This window comes from Marmota marmota, unplaced genomic scaffold, assembly GCF_001458135.2.
Source record: "Marmota marmota marmota unplaced genomic scaffold, marMar, whole genome shotgun sequence".
Classification (NCBI taxonomy): Eukaryota; Metazoa; Chordata; class Mammalia; order Rodentia; family Sciuridae; genus Marmota; species Marmota marmota.
This window is the reverse complement of record NW_026000037.1, coordinates 49,830,986-49,847,776: the sequence shown is the minus strand read 5'-3', so window position 1 is coordinate 49,847,776 and position 16,791 is coordinate 49,830,986. Positions and strand designations below refer to the sequence as shown.

The window sequence follows — 16,791 nt, the reverse complement described above, 5'->3', positions numbered from 1 at the left end:
GAATGCCAAAGCTGCATTAACAATATAATCTAAATTTTATTTGCTTTCTTAAAATTTGAAATTTTTATTTGTAATTTCTAGGTTTGGTGAGTACAAACATAAATTTTAATTACATGAAGGCAGTTGTTATTTACTCATTTTTTATCACCCATTTTCTCATGGAGAAATTATTTCTGTGTAATCAATATTTCTTACAACCTCCCTATTCACTTTTCATGACTCCCTCAAAGAAGGAAGAGAGTCGTCCTCAATGGCAACATTCTATTTGTATATCTCTGTAAAAGGCAATATCTACTCCAGCAATTCAGTATGCCACACTATGGGAATTACTTTAAATGTAAGATTTGACACAAGTGTTATATATCTCAAGATTTTAAATGTGCACAGTTGGCCAGGTAAGATGACCCACATCTGTAATCCCAGCAACTCTGGAGGCTGAGGGAGGAGGATCACAAATTTAAGATCAATTTCAGCAACTTTAGTGATACCCCATCTTAAAATTTTAAAATTAAAAGGTCTGAGGATATAGCTTGGCTATAAAGGACCCTGAGTTCTATCCAGTACCAAAAATAAAAATGAAAAAAGTAAAGTTTTTATATGTGCACAGTGATACTATCGATGTCAACCAAATGTTAAACAGATGTTTAAAATCTTGGATATATTTGAATGGTTTGAAAATACTTCATTGTTTTTTAACTTTAGTGTTTGAAAACTCTTGATACATGTTTTGTAAACAGACAATATGTAACATTTAACTTTCCAATTTGAAAATACATCTAAAAATGCTCTTAAGACTTTAACTCAGCCCACTTTACACAAATTTTCTAAATATTCTAGATACCACACTGCAGTGTGACAATACAGATAAAAAACATTCCCTTTATCCAGACAAATCTTTTACTGAATTTTTCCCCATTAGTTTTACATAAGAATGACTCTTTAATTGTTTTTTGCTATTTTAAAACAAACATTAGAGAACATTGGGGAGTAGGTAGTTAATAATTTATTAAAATAAACTGTTGTATTAGAAACATTTTTTCTTATCAACATACTGGGTTAAGTATAGAAAAAAAAATAGTTAACGTGCACAATATTGTGTAATCTTTCTCTGAATATATTGTAAGTAATGGTCAAAGAAATAACCAAATTGGCTTTTGACAACATTGACAGTTATCACAACTTCAGGTAGCTGTGGGTATCTTCCCCAAACTGTCATAATTATAAAATACGTACCTTGGAATCCATTTAAATTCAGATAAATATTTCATGTATTTCAGCAGACTGTCTGTTATGGCAAATAGTTTTGGTATATGGTTGGATAGTAGGCAATGTTAATTTCAATTAATGCTACATTTTCAATCTTTACCTCCTGTTTTCACTGACAGTTTTTACAAAGGTTATCCAGTGTGTATAACATAATTTTAGTCGTTTTTTTATATCTCTCTCTTTTTTGTGTCCTTATATGCTTAAAACAGACAATGGTCGCAATGTCAAAGGTAACGTACGCACCCAAATCTCACCATCTGATGCTTAAATGGCCCTTTTATTCGGCATGTCAACTTGCCTGCTGTATGCCCTGTTCAGTGCCACATCTTCATGCTGCCCTTAGCTAGCCCAGGTGCCTGGTGGAGACATCATGGCTTGATTTGCTGGAGACATTGTTACTTTCTCAGCTGTGTCATCAAAGTGATTATGAATGCCTTTTTTTCTGCAAAAAGTGTAACCCTAGGTTGACAATGAACATTTCATAAATATTTAAATCATTCGGAAATAAACAAATACCAAACTAAATATATTCTAGTATAAAAGAAGCACATAAGCCTATTTCAGGGAATAAAATTAGTACAAGATTAAATAAAATGAACAAAGTGCTATATGACAGCATCACTTCACTTGTTCCTCTTTTGTTTCCTTAAAACTAGTTTCACGTTCCTGGATGGCAGGGGGTATGGTTTTAAGCTTCCTGTAGTAGTATACTGTACATGCATGAAAATCATTTTCAATTTTTCTACATTATATTTTAATCATTTTAATTGTGTACTATATTAGTCTGAAATCACTAGCATGACCTACAGCCACGATTCAGTTATGTCTAATTGGGCAACACTCTGGATAATTTTGAATTTGGCTAAAAATTTGAAATTCTCTTCTGTTTTCTCCAATGTTGCAATAGATACAAGAACCAAAAAAACATGATAATCATGATATTCTCATCAAATTGAAAACTCTTTTGGCTTAGTCTTTTTACCTAGGCCATGCATGCTGCTGTGGGTGTGCAAATGGTGACAGTGACTCATTTTGTGCATGTGTGTTGCATGAAAACGTCTCCACCAGTAACCCTCATAACCTGGAATTCCCTGTTTTGGCTTCTTCTGTATGTCACTGATACTCTGACCACTGTGCAGTTTTGCATATTGATTTCTCAATTGTTTTGCTAATAAATTCAGAGTTGGTGATGATGATGAGTTAATAGCACTAGAGATCAAAGATGTTTTCTGGTTAGCAGATCAGGACAATTTGAAAGTAAGGAAAATTATGATAAACTTTCCCCCTACTTTCAAACTTTATAAGCATTTCAACAAGTGTCTATGCAGATGAACTCCAATAGTGGGATGGGATTTCATCTACATGATTATTCTGTCCTTGGCCTGTCCACTGGGATTTCTAAAAGGGAGCCAATTAGTGTCAACTGTAGGTGGTAGGTTTGGTTGACATCATTCAGAATGTAACAGGATATAGACAGCTCTTATCAACTTGTTCATGTGAAGTATGATTTAATATTTAAGGATTAGCAATAAATTAGTAACCGTAATTTTCTAGTGATATTTAAAAATATAGTGGGAATTGAACCTATTATAGAAAATTAGGGTAGCATATCTTTCAAACTGATGTTTAACCTAATTGTCAAACTGTAATCACCTTATTTTAGTTTCATTTACTAATACATTTGATCAACTCTTTTTATTTTTTAATTTTTCAAAAATTTTTTGCCGTGTGGGGGATGGAATCGAAAGCCTTGCCATACTGGGCAAGTGCTCTGCCACTTGCCCAGGGAGCTACACGCCCTACCCATTTAATCAACCATTTATCCTCAAACATTTCTCTCTTTTATAAACAATCATCTAAATAAATATGTTCTTTTTATTTTTTAACATAGATTTCAGATGACACAGCAATTGTACAACATAAAGCATGTAGTAGAATGGCCAAAGGCAATCTGGGATTAAGAATCAGTAAAACTTTGTAGAAAAGCTTTAACATGCTCATATTTTTAAATTTAAACACTGTAATTGAAGAAAGTTTAATAAAGGTTTAATGTCAATATACACTTCATAGTTTTCATTGTTTTATTCATGCTACTCATTTAGAAAACTATTAAATAAAGTTTAGGTATGTTTGTCTTTTAAGGTTTTCAAGAACAATTAATATATTAATTACATACATGATAATATACTAAGTACATTTTTTTTAAAAAATGGCTTTACTTCTAAGCTGGATTTAAATAAAATATTAAAAAATAAAAGACACACAGTTCTATACTGTTTTGTGTACAAAATGCACACTGACAATTAATGATTTTAATACCTAATTCAATCAAAAATTGTTTCTTTACAAGATAAAATAAATAATTTAGAAATGCATTTGGAAGATCTTTAAGTTTTTTTGGTTTATTCCCTTTAGATGAATAAATTACTCTGCACAAGTGGTATGGGTGTCTTTATCTCCAGAGGAAGCCATTCTTTAACTTTCTGGAGAAGTCTGCTTTAGTTACTACTGCACAAAGAGATAGACTAAATTCTCCTTCCTTCAAGTGTACTTTCTTTCCCTTAATCTATCCCCAGTGAACAGAGATATTCTCTAACTACTAGTAGTCAAAATAATATCACACTATAAAGATAGAAAATTGGTTTTCACTCTTTTCTTCTAAAACTAAATAATTTCCATTTAACCTTCTTTCTTAGGACCTGTTTCCTTTAATAAATTCCCTTAGCACTCTGACTTCTTAAAAATACACTCCAGAGTTCTTTTTAGATAGTATAATCATTATCACAAAGTAGAAAAGCTATTTCAAATAAATTGTATAACCCATGTATGTATATACACGCCGTATTTTTAACTATTTTTCTAATATGTGAAGGGTGTCAAATTTTACCTCAATCACTCATAAACTTATTTCACTTCAAACTGAGTGGTTTCTATATCTGTTCTGTTTTCCAAATCATCTATGAAAAAAAGTTATTCCACTTACTGAACTTAAACAATGTCACTGATAAAATTTTACCCATTTCTTCTACCTCCTTATTAGCTCAAGTAACCCTGCATTTTTCTAACATTAGTATTTTCAGTTTCGAACTTGTCTATGAATCTGTCAAGACAGAAACAAATCTACTCCCAAGATTTGTTGTTGCTTTTATCTCCATTCTAGCCATGAAACCCATCAGACTCATAAAAGAAAGAAATTGATAGAATGCAACTTGTTTCTCAGAAGCTACATTTGCCATTACCCAGAATCTTGGGACCTTCTAAGGATTTGATAACTGATTTTTGGTGATGACAGTTTTCTTTTGTAAATTATGTCGGGCAATTGAACAGAAATTTTAAATATCCAATGATTATTTCTTATTTATCTAAGTTTTAAACTTGTTGCCTTATGCCTATCAGCAATGTTCTTCTATAATGCTTTATTATGAAACGCTGTGTTTGCACTTTCTTTAATGTTAAGACACTTCGCAATCTGAGTTTTGTTAATCTTTAGCAAAATAAACTCAATGTCCTGAGAAATATTGCACAAAGACTTGTTGATTTAAAAACAAGTTTAAGCTGGGCATGGTGATGCATACCTAAAGTTTCAGCTACACTTAGGAATATAAGACTAGGCAACATAGCAAGATCCCTTTTCAAAAATAAATTTTAAAATAATTTTAATCTTTTTATTTTTCTTCTCTCTTGTTCTATTTGACCCTCAAGGACAATATTTTATACATATATATAAAATTTTAAATAACATTATATATAGTATATGTCAGATATGTAATTTATATCTAAAATATGTCTATAAAACTATATTCTTACTTATTTTTCTAGTATTATCTAAAAATAATATATTCTCCTTCAGCATTTCATAATTCATGATAAATTTAAATAGCCTCATCAGGTAAATTTGATATATTTTCAATCTAAAAATCTTCTCAGCTATTGCTTTAGCCCCTAGCTTGATCTTAGGGTATAGGTATTTCTTTGCTGCTGAACACTGTCCTACTTATTTTTAATCAAACATTTGTAACTTATTAAAACTTGACCCACTACTTGGTCATGATTTTCCACTTTATCCTAATATACTGAAAAGGTAAATCTGGCCATGCATCTTGCAGATGGTCCATACAGAACATGAACTTCTCCTGTACACTTCTGAATTTCATATTCCTTTATATTAAATCTATGATTTTCTTCTAATTCTGGCCATTTGTTTTCTTTAATTCATTGACTTTGTTTTTCAGGCTATTCTTCTTTCTTTCATTAGCATCCTAAATCCCATCTGTTCACTCAGTGAGGCTGCTTTTCAGCTTTAAATCCTCACCATGGCCTCTCTGAATGTAGACCTAGGAGGTAGGAAACTTTGTATTCTGATTTCTAGTCCTTGATTCTCATGCCCTTTTGGACTATTATTCTATCAGCTTAGATGTAGGACTGGTGAAATAAAGATATTGTTAATTCCTACCTTAAGTGTTGGAAATGTTTTTTTTTGTTGTTGTTGTTGGATTTTAGAGTTTACAAGAATGGAAGCCAATGCTATTCATCTTGCAGACTCTAAAATACTTCTACATTTAAGCATCTGATTCAAAGACATAGAATGAAACAAAATGATTTTTTGTTATTTAGGATGAAATAAATTGCAAATGTCTTATCTAAGTAGCATGCATATTTTATTCAAAGTATAGGCTGAATTCCTTACATTTATCAATTTAAAAGAAAATTTAGATTAAGTCTAAGAGTTTAAAGAAAAACAGAATAACTGTTTAGAACATTTTCAACCAGTTAATAAGCTAAAATAGTGATTGCAATAGAGTTATAAATTCTGAGTACGACCTTATATCAGAGTTTCTCAACTGTATCAGAACTGATGTCTCATTGATCCACCAAATGTTTTGTTATCCTCAAATGTTTTGTTTATTTTACTGTCCTAAAATGAAATTCAGAGAAAATTTAACCATTTCTGAAAGATCAACATGTTTCCATAACTGTAATATAAAGGAGAAATAAGAGAAAGGCAGTTTATAATCAAATGATATCTATTTCAATATGCTAGGGTTCAAATATAACCATGCTAGAGATAATAGTACAATAATCATAGACATTAAAATGCTTTTAAAAACACTAAGTATGTGAAAAAAACATTCCACTTAATTGCTGGATAAAATGATAGAGCAGGAAAATGGTTCGATAGCAAAATAAAAAGTCTTACTAGCCAAAAAAAAAAAAAAATCACACATCATTTCACATGTACAGAGAAAAATAATAATGAAGAATATTTTGAAAGAAATTTTGTTTATGGTTTTAGTATTATTTCTATAATTATCTGCAAATATAATACTTGAACCCAACACTGACAAAAGGAGACTCAAATCTCTTAGTTTACATGTTTTTATGTATCAAGTACAAACACAGACTGTAACCTGAACTCAGAAATTTTCATCACCCAAATGGCATATGCAATGCATCACTAAAATAACTTTCCAAAATAGCCAACAACTTTTAATAAAGTTATTAACAAAATGATGAATAATATTTTCTCTTCCCGTTAGTTGTAGCTCTGAAAATTTTAATGTTTAGAAAGGCCATGTAAAAAGTAAATTGTTCTATTTTGATTAAACTGGTTCAAGGCTCAGTTGATTATAAACAGATTTTAATCAACACAGATGTCCTTAAACATGCAAGGCAATTTTTTTCAAGGTGAGAGAATTGTGATATTTAAATTCTTCCATCATTGTGACAATCAAAAAATGCCCTAACAAATGCCCCTTTGGGTGAAGTACTACTATAGTCGAAACCATTTGGTTATGAGTGTAATCAATTTAGAGTTTATTACAACTGATCACAGGACAACCAAAGTACACCAATGGTGTCTTTCCATTTATTATCATTATAGATGGTCTCTGCTTTACCCAGAAGAGCTCTGAAGACAATTTGCTACAGATATACAACATAAATAAGAACTGGGTAGAAAAAAGAATTGAAAGATGGATTTAAAGGATTTTAACAAAATTTAGCTATATCCCTGAGCTCACCATCTCTAGTCCCTTGTCTGTATCCCTGTGCATAGTGAAGTTACTTTATTAGGAGGGAAAATATAGCATTAGAGTTAAGAAAAGGGAAATGTTTAAGAAGTTTGAAGTTCTGGTTTATTTTTCACATTTTAAATGTTAAGATATGTGTCTAAAACGTAGAAATAAAATCCTCCCAACAGGAAAACACTATCTGGAATATATTACAGTAAAATATGAGTGGGTGAGGTAGAGACTTCTACAAGGACCTGGAGAGACCTATCTAAAAATGAACCAATTTGGTGCCACTTTGTGATACATTGCTATCCTATGCTATAAATAGGAGCAAGAGTATCTGCATACAAAACAGCAAAATTGAGGCAATAAATACCCAGAGAGCTCAATGACACTTTTTAACTAATGGACTTGAATAATTTCATGGGAAACAGAGAAAGTGAATCGCACTGCAGCTCAAGAAATACAATATTTGTTAAATACTGGAACATTTTAAAAATTTACCTCAAACTTTCATAATAATAAATAATCATAAACTTTTATAAAGAAATATAGTGTTTTTTCCCCACAGTAACATGAATATACTAATTGGTATTCTTAACATTATATTTGACATGAGTTGATTGATTATTGGAATCAAAAATATAAAGTCAATATATCTGATTTTAAAGTGTTTCTTTGTTGATGTTTAAAGTATGTTTTAATTACTGCAATGTGTATATTTAATTCTGAACAGGAGAAATTATAACATAAAGCAAAACACATCCACTAGGAAACTCATCCATGCCATTTGTATGTTTTAACCACTCTCTGATGCAGAAAGATACTGTCTAACACTAATGGTCTCAGGATTTTTATAAAATTCTTCCTGATAAAAATTTTAAGAGCTAGATAATGGTATTAGTAATACCCATCACACAAGAAACTCTTTGGAGCATTTCCTGATTCTTCATAAGCAACAGACAATAGATTCATCTCAAAAGATGTAGCTGGTCAATCTAGTCATCTTCAATAAGGGAACCAGGAATCTTGGCACATTGTCAAGAATATGAGAAGTAACCAGGAACTACCCACATATATTCTGTTACATAGCTATTGTCACTTCTATTGTAAATTATATTTGGCAGAGCACTCTTCCTGTATGGTTTTTATAGTTGCTTTTCTTTTTTTCTTAGAAAGCATTCAGTCTTAAGTCTAAATGAAAGAAAAAATGAAAAGAAAAGAAAGATCTAATAGTCCCACCCAGGAATCTGGGGTTTTCAATCGAGTACACACACTCACATACACAGAGCTCATATTCTCTCTCTCTCTCTCTCTCTCTCTCTCACACACACACACACACACACACACACACACAGGGAACTTCTCAGCTTCATCTGGGTTTAACTCTTCTAGACTTCGTGGATCATTTCAAAAAGTAGCAGAAGCATATGCAAAACCCAGTTGGCTTGTCCCTTCTCAGTGATACAGAGAATGGAGTAACCCAAATTGGTGTAGGATAAAAAACTCATTAATAAATTTCAAGGCTAACATGATTTTAACCATAGGCACACTCATGCTTGAGTAATCAATCCCCAGACTATAAAACAAAATTTATTAGAAACATTGAAGGTATAATTTGGCCAGTCACAGGGAGTAGAGTTTTTGCTCTTATTACAGCCCTTAATGAAAGAATCCAGTTAACAGCTCAAGCTGCCTTTTGCTGTCTGGATGCACATCTAGGACCCTGTCTTAGCTTCCCTCATTCACATGTTGCCCCCTGTACAGAAGGTGACCCTAAGCCCTGTCTTCAGGTATCAACTGACTGTACTTAGTCACAATTGAATCAGGGTCACTTTGGTCATGGGTCATTAACAGGGCATTTAGGACCATTTCTTTTTTTTCTCTTCCTTCTAATATTATTTTTTAAAAAATGCTTTCCAATTTTTTAGGGCCTTTTAATCATATCAAGTCAAGCCTCCTGGGATCCACGTCTGATTCAAACCTCAACAAATACAGCACCATTAACAAGATTCCACAGCTCACTCTGAATTTTTCAGATGTCAAAACTGAAAAAAAGAATACATCCCCTCCTTCTTCAGATAAAACTATTATTGCACCCAAGGTTAAAGATCGAACACACAATGTGACAGAGAAAGTTACCCAGGTAGGACATGATTTTACTATCAATTTCAACTATTTTTTGAGATTATTTTCGGCACCATAAAACATATTCTTTTTCTTTTGAATGACTATCAACAAAGGTAAGACATTTATATATACTCCTATTTGTCTTGAGATGTTGGTGACCCTATAATGTAACAGATAAATGAAGCTGTATACCGTGATTTTTATGTATTACTAGATCAAGCAGAACTGGGTAACTGGTATTGTTTCTGTGTTGTAGAGGTTGTTAGCCTGCTATTCATCATGTTTAGACATTTATTGTTTTGCTGCCAAGTCTCATGTTATTAAAGCATTTTTAAAAATACAATGGATGTGTCTCTTGACGCTTTAGAGGACTAATTGGGATTCACTCTTAGATATGGCCTCTGTTTTAGATCAACTATACCAAATAAAGTCAACTGTAAGTCACTTGACTAGGGAAATAGCTGTCTGAGATGATGAAAAGTCAGAGTGAAACAATACTTTTGTACAGGAACAATGTTTTACTGTTTTCTAATAAATATTGCCACTTGAGCTAGAGTACAATGTAATATCTAGATGAGGTCTTACTTCATAGAATAGATATAAATATGATTTGTACTTACTATATCAAAATACCAACCTAAGCAGCGCCTAGCTTTTGCTTACAATGCACTTACATTGTTAGGAATTCATGACTCTAAAATTTGTCAAGTAAGCAATTTTTATACAAACAAGTTACTTATTGTATTTGTTTAGTAAGTCTTTGTATAAACTGTCCACAATATATAGGTAAACTTTACCCCAATCTCCATCCCAGGTATTGAGGAGTTTGAACTAATAAATTGTTTCTGTTATTTTAATCTCTAGATATGTTATAGTGCTATCTGCACCTAACCTTATATGTGAGCTGAAGTAGCTATGAAAGGCAATGAAGCAGTTATGAACAGATGTGAGCAATCTATATTTATTTGAAATGAGAAATCACATGTACCATTTGTGAGAACGTCCCTAGTACATATTTCCATGTTTGTGTAGTAATGAGGTGCTCTACTCTTATAATTTCACTTTTCTTAACTTATAGGTAAAATAGTTACAGTAGTTTTGAATAAAAAGACTACCATTGTGCAAATTGTATTTACACCATTTCTATAACTTTGAATCTTACTCATGATAGTTTTTCTCTTAAAAATATTTTACAGACTTGATAAGAGATAGAAAAATGATTGGAAATATTAGGGTCAGGACTCTGCAAGTGGCCTTAATGAGTAAAGTTGACAGAGTAGCACAGATAGTGCTCGGTATGGTGAGAACTCCTGAGTACAGGGCTCTCTCTAAAGCAAAGGAGCTACCACTCATCTCCAGCCCACTGTGGCCAGGCAGCAATATTTGACCAATGAATGTTTCCAAATCTTCCAATTTAAAGAAGACGCTGGAAATCTAGAAATTAAAATACACTTTTCATTTGCAGAAGTTGTTATATTAATTTTAAAAATGCATTTGTATTCTTTATAGAACAAACAAAACACCAACCGTGATGTCAGCAATGCTCTCATGAGTTGCTCCACCACAGGCCCCTGTTTTGCCACACCCAGCAGATCCACTGTGCCAGGAGAGCAATGCTCATGTGGATCAGAGAAGGCACCTTCTTAGGGGCTTTCTCATCCTGGTGTAACAGGAAACAGGTATAGAGATAGCCACAATGACATGCATGGTAATAAAGAGTATAGGATCACAGGTTTGGGAGGAAGTAACTGTGCTTTAAGGAGAGACTTTTCAGAGGAGAAAACAAAGTAGGCTTGGATATTTATGCTGGATCAAGAAAGTTATTTATCAAACTGGCTAGTAAATGATGTTTGAGAGCATAAATCAGAATCAAACAGGCATGTATTATAATTCTGGCTTAGTCACTTTTGTGTACCATGGGGACAAGAGTAACACTGAGGCAATCTGAAGGACTGACAAAACTTATTTCTCATGGTTGATATAGGACTTAAATAGAATACCATGTGGAATGTTTCATCATGGTGCTAAGTATATAACAAGCAACGTTCATCACTATTATTTTATTACTGTATGAATCTTCTTACTCTCCTTATCATCTCTGAAGAGTAACCTTTATCTCTGCATCCTCAGGGGCCCATAGGATACCTGGCAAAGTGGAGTTCATCAAATTTTACAGAAGGAAGGGAGGAAGGGAAGGAAGGAGGGAGGAAGGAAGAAGTTGACCAAAGGAAGGGATTTCCTAGAGAAAAAAATAACAAGAACAAAGTTATAGAAACACCTTCCTGGGCCAGTGAAAGGAGAGAATGGGAACTTTCCATTCTAGATGATTCTTTACTATATTCTTACATAAGTACCTTGGTAAAATGCAACATCCTTCATCAGAAGCTTGATGTTATTTTTAGGTCTCGCGCTTCATATTTCAAAATCCCTATAGTTTATATATTTAGCTCTGTAATATTATAATATTTGTTTAAATATCTTCTAAAAATTTAAACTGTTACAATAGACTAAATTATTGTGTTCCCCCTCCCCCAGATTCATATGTTGAAACCTAATCCTAGGTGTGACAGTGTTCTGAGATGGGATCATTGGGAGGCTTTAGGTCATGAAGGTGGAACCTCATAATTGGGGTTAGTACCTTTGCAAAAGAATTGCCTGGGCCCCTACTGCCATGTAAGGCACAATGAAAAGGTCATCTACACACAATATATCAAACCCTCACCAGGTGCCAAATCTACCAGTGACTTGATCTTGGACTCCACCGCCTCAGAACTGGGAAAAATAAATTCATGTTGTTTGTTAGCTACTCTGTTGATGGTATTTTATTATAGCAGCCCAAACAGACTAACACTACTCACCACTAAGTAGATTGAAGGCCCATTGAAAGGCTCCATAGTCTTCCTGAAATTGCCCACACTTCTCCCAAGTTCTGGAGTACACCCCTCCTACTCTCCCAGTACCTCAAATTGGAGATGGATAATACAAGCAAAGGCTTTTAAAGGGTGTTGGAAGATTAGAATTGCATTGTGTTTATGAAGGATCATTTTTTGTTACAATACGAAAATTCAGTTAATGGAAGAAAATTCTAGAGGCAAGTAGGATAATTATATGGTTCTGGTCTTAGTAAAAAAAAAATGGTGAGGGTCTAGATAAAAGTAAAATAAGAAACTGAAAAAAAAGTTAGGAACATTCTATATAATTTTTAGAGCCCTGTTAGCTCTTAATCACAAGCCTTTCAATTTTCCACATGCCACACGAAAGGAGGTAAAGATCAAGTATTGAGAAAGTTTTTCTGCAGGCATAACATCTAGAAATTTTATTTAAGTATTGAAAACAGAACTATCTTATGCTTCTTTCTCTTTTAGTGTTTTTGAAATTTTCTATTTATAACTATCTTTGGAATTTCCATATTCACTCCATATAACATTACTTAAACCTCTATCACTAAAAATAACTTGTTAGTGAAACAAAATTTAGGGAGATTCTCCCCCAGAAATTCTCAACATATTTGCTTTAGTCAATCAGGAATGTTTTCTTATCAAATGTTCTTATTTATTTTGTTCCCTTAATAGATTTGTATGGTAATACTTTCTACAAAAGTTGTCAAGCTTTTATTCATGATCATTCAATGTGAATTTCAAACACTCCCTCAGTGCACAAACAATAGATGAGACATCAAGAGAAAAAGGCATACATGAAAAGAAAATTAATCTCTGCTCGTATGTTCCATCACACTGTTTGGATTTTATCTCTATTACACATTGCATCAGAATTACCCAATTATTTTGTTGCCTCCTGGGTTACAGCTCCTTCATATCAGGGACCATATTGTTATTCATTCATTCAGCCATTCATTCATGCATTAATTTATCCACTCAATAAGCCTGTATTAAGAACCAATATGTACAATGCTAGGTGTTGAAAATTCAGAGTTAAAAAAACAATTTTCTGCCTCAAAGAAGAGAGGGAAACAGTTTGGTAGATTACATAGGTATTATGATGCAGTGTGAAATGTTATGCTACAGATAAATGGGACAGGGTGCCAGGGATGGAAATTTTCCCTATCTTATAAACTTGGCAGTAGTGGAGGAATATAAACTTGTAGATGAATTTTGAAACTTGAAATTTCCAAGATCAGATATAAGAATCTAGAGTGGGGCATACTTAGGCAGGGGTCTATAGGATGAGGCATGAAGTGTTTGTATTACTAGTGCCTAGTAAAATACATGACACACAGTAGGATTTTTTAAAATTCAGACATAAACTACTGAGGGTATTGGATAGAATTACCAAGAGTAAATCTGCAATCCCAAATCTCCAAAGCAAATTCTGTCTTCTAAATTATTCCCCTAGGCATGGTTCTAGTTCTTGCTGCTGTTTTGTGTCTATAGACCTTTTTCATTGGCTGTTCTTACAGGCTGAACTTTTGAAATACACCATCCTGTACTTCATCTGACCTTCTCTACTCGTTTGGAGGAAATATAAAATATTACTAGCTGAGGAGGGTTGTGTATAGGCTAATTTGCAGTTGTCTGCATTTTAGGGAGACAAGGAACTGGCTTTTTAAAAATTTTTTTGGTACTGGGGATTGAACCCAGGGGGACTTAACCACTGAGCCACATCTCCAGCCCTTTTATTTTATCTTATTTTTTATTTTTAGACGGATTCACACTAAGTTGATGAGGGCCTTGCTAAATTGCTGAGTCTGGCCTTAAACTTATGATCCTCCTGCCTCAGCCTTCTGAGTCACTGGGATTACTTGTGTGTGCTACCACACTCTGCTTGGCTGGCCATTTCTACTAATTTCCAGTGAGCAATAGAGAAAAAACAATTGGAAGAAAGGTGGCAGAAAACAAAACGAAGGTTTAACCGTGCATTTGCAGTTTTCAGTTGAGATAAACTTCTAGGCTATGTTTCCCCATTCTAAAAAGAAAAAAGAAAAAAAACTTTTGTACTTTTTTAAGATTTAATTATTCCTAAGGCTACTTCCAGGCCAAATGTTATGCTAAGTTTTAGGATGAAATGTATCATTTTGTTTTCATGTTCACCTTTGACACGTTTTGTGTCACATCATTCTCCCTGAATATGCACAGGAGTATCAAAAGAGTTTAACATGTTATTATGCATTCTAAAACTTTTTTGGCAGTGCATGTGAGACTTTATTATTCATTCTTTAACAAAATGAAGTAATAGAAACCCAGCTTGAACTTCCACCCATAGAAAGGAAAGTAGGAGGGGCAGTGTATTGAGTCACATAACTGAGAAGTGGAGGGGCAAATCTGCTTGGGGACAGCTGCATTCATTGTTTCTACAACTGGGAACATTTTTTCCCTCCCTTGGCCAAGCTTTCTGCTGTACTGAAGTAACTCAACTCCTAAGGAGAGCAAGCTTCTCAGACTCTCCTTGATTTAATGAAAAAGTCCTTTTCTCTTTTAGTATTCTTATCATTCCCAGAGAATGAGGAGCCTGATTGACCAGTTTGGGCCCTGTGATCATTGTTCAAGTGGAAAAAATATGTAGCCCATTAACTGACAACCAACCCAGAAAAATGGAGTTGAGGAGGGGAGACTCTGAGGATCAAAAAACAAACAACACTGGCTCATTGCGATAAAGAAGATAAAAAATTTGTACTAATAGCATCAATCACATACACACATGTACACAAAAACACACTGAATACACATTATGTTCTGGGTAGGTGATAGAGACACCAAAACATAAAACATAATATTAATACTCAAGGCATTATAAATTACTTGGATAACCACTATGTAACAGTATATAATAACAGCATTTACAAGTGCTAGTATAATAAATGCAACAGTATTATGAAAGTAAAGGTAGTTTATATTCCCCTGCAACTTAGTAATGGTCAAGTTATGACCAAATAGTGCTACAAGTTAGTCTGTATTACTTATGAAGATTATCTGGTGAATTTAATGAAAAGCCATATAGATATCATCAGAAAATAAAATGTATGAGAAAGTCTAGTTTAATCAAGAAATTTTAATCGAGGGAACAGAAGATGAAAAAAAAAAGATTTATTGTTGGTCTACAAGTTTAAATTTCCTATGACTTTCCTACGGAGAGTGTTCAAGAAAATTAGTTTGAAATGTAATCACAAAAAGACTTAGGTCACCAGGAAGAAATGTCTGAATGTATGAAAGGTCATATAATCATTAAATCTATGTAGAACTATAAAGTAAAATAGATCCCCAATATTTAGGATTCACACAAGTATATTATTTACATGAAAATAGAATTATGGTAATTTAATAGTAGCTGACATTGATTAAGTATTTACTATGTGCCAGGATCCATGCTAAGTGGCTTAGTGAATTATCAGCTTTAATCTGCATGACACTCAGCACTATTATCATCCCCACTTAATAGAGGAGGAATTGAGATCAGAGAAAAGAAGTAACTTGTGTCCCACATAGTAAATTGTGGAAGTACCATTCAAACCAAGATCACCTGACTGGGGAAGTAAGGTTCTTAGACTGTAAAGCAAACCTTCTTTATGATTCTGTTCTGCTTATTTATTTCCTAAATCTATTCAAGAGTTAGCACGCCAATTGTACTTGTTACAAGTACATGCAATATGAAAAAAACGGTAGGATTTGGGGTTTTGTTGGTACTTAGTTACAGGAAAAGCAAACTCATACTGATATTATTGACATAAAAAGAGTTTGAAGATTATAGCCCTTTGTTTTCTTTTGAAATTTGACCCTCATGAATATATGCATAATTTCTTCCATGTGATTCAATGACTTCAAAACAAGTATTGATTATTTTGTACTTCTTTAGGAATTGAAATTGATTTATAATAGAGAAATTTTAATGGAGAAATAACAGTGATATCATCTAATTAGCTAATATATAAAATTATTTATCATCTTAGTCATAATAATACAAAGTTTCTTAATACATTCCTTAATCCCTCAAATCAGATAAATTTAATCCTAAACTTTCTTCAATGACAGGATTATACAACCTTCCAAACACAACTACAAACTAAATGTGACTTTATATGTGGTAATACTTTTCAATAAAAATGTTAGGAGTTAAAAATCATATTTAATTCAGAAGTCAAATTTGCAACACTTTTTTAGAAATTTATCGATTCTCCACTCTTGAAGTTACAGAAAACAAAATTCACAAGCCTTCTACAATAATTACTTTTTTCCTAAACTTCAGTTTACATCTGAACTGATTTAAATTTCATACAAACCTCAATAGAACTGTACAGATCATTTTGAACTGCCAGAAATAGCAATGATCACGAAATTCAAAATTGAATCTGAAATGCACAGAGGAATAAAAAAGTACTTCTGAACAGTACCAATTTACATGGTGTTTGTTTTGCATCTATCATCTTGCTTCT

The 16,791-nt window shown here is 33.0% G+C and overlaps 1 protein-coding gene across 3 annotated transcripts in view; it reads left to right on the top strand.

The window, feature by feature from the left end:
• Positions 1–16,791, top strand: part of Kcnh7 (potassium voltage-gated channel subfamily H member 7) — a 467,079-nt gene that overhangs the window by 333,416 nt on the left and 116,872 nt on the right. For 2 of the 3 annotated variants that reach the window (XM_048812385.1, XM_048812384.1), the window contains exons 5-7: positions 1,476–1,496; positions 1,923–1,946; positions 9,209–9,423. In XM_048812385.1, coding sequence (XP_048668342.1) covers positions 1,476–1,496; positions 1,923–1,946; positions 9,209–9,423 — 260 coding nt within the window. The remainder of the gene's footprint in view (positions 1–1,475; positions 1,497–1,922; positions 1,947–9,208; positions 9,424–16,791) is intronic. The other variant, XM_015478970.2, reaches the window with a different exon arrangement.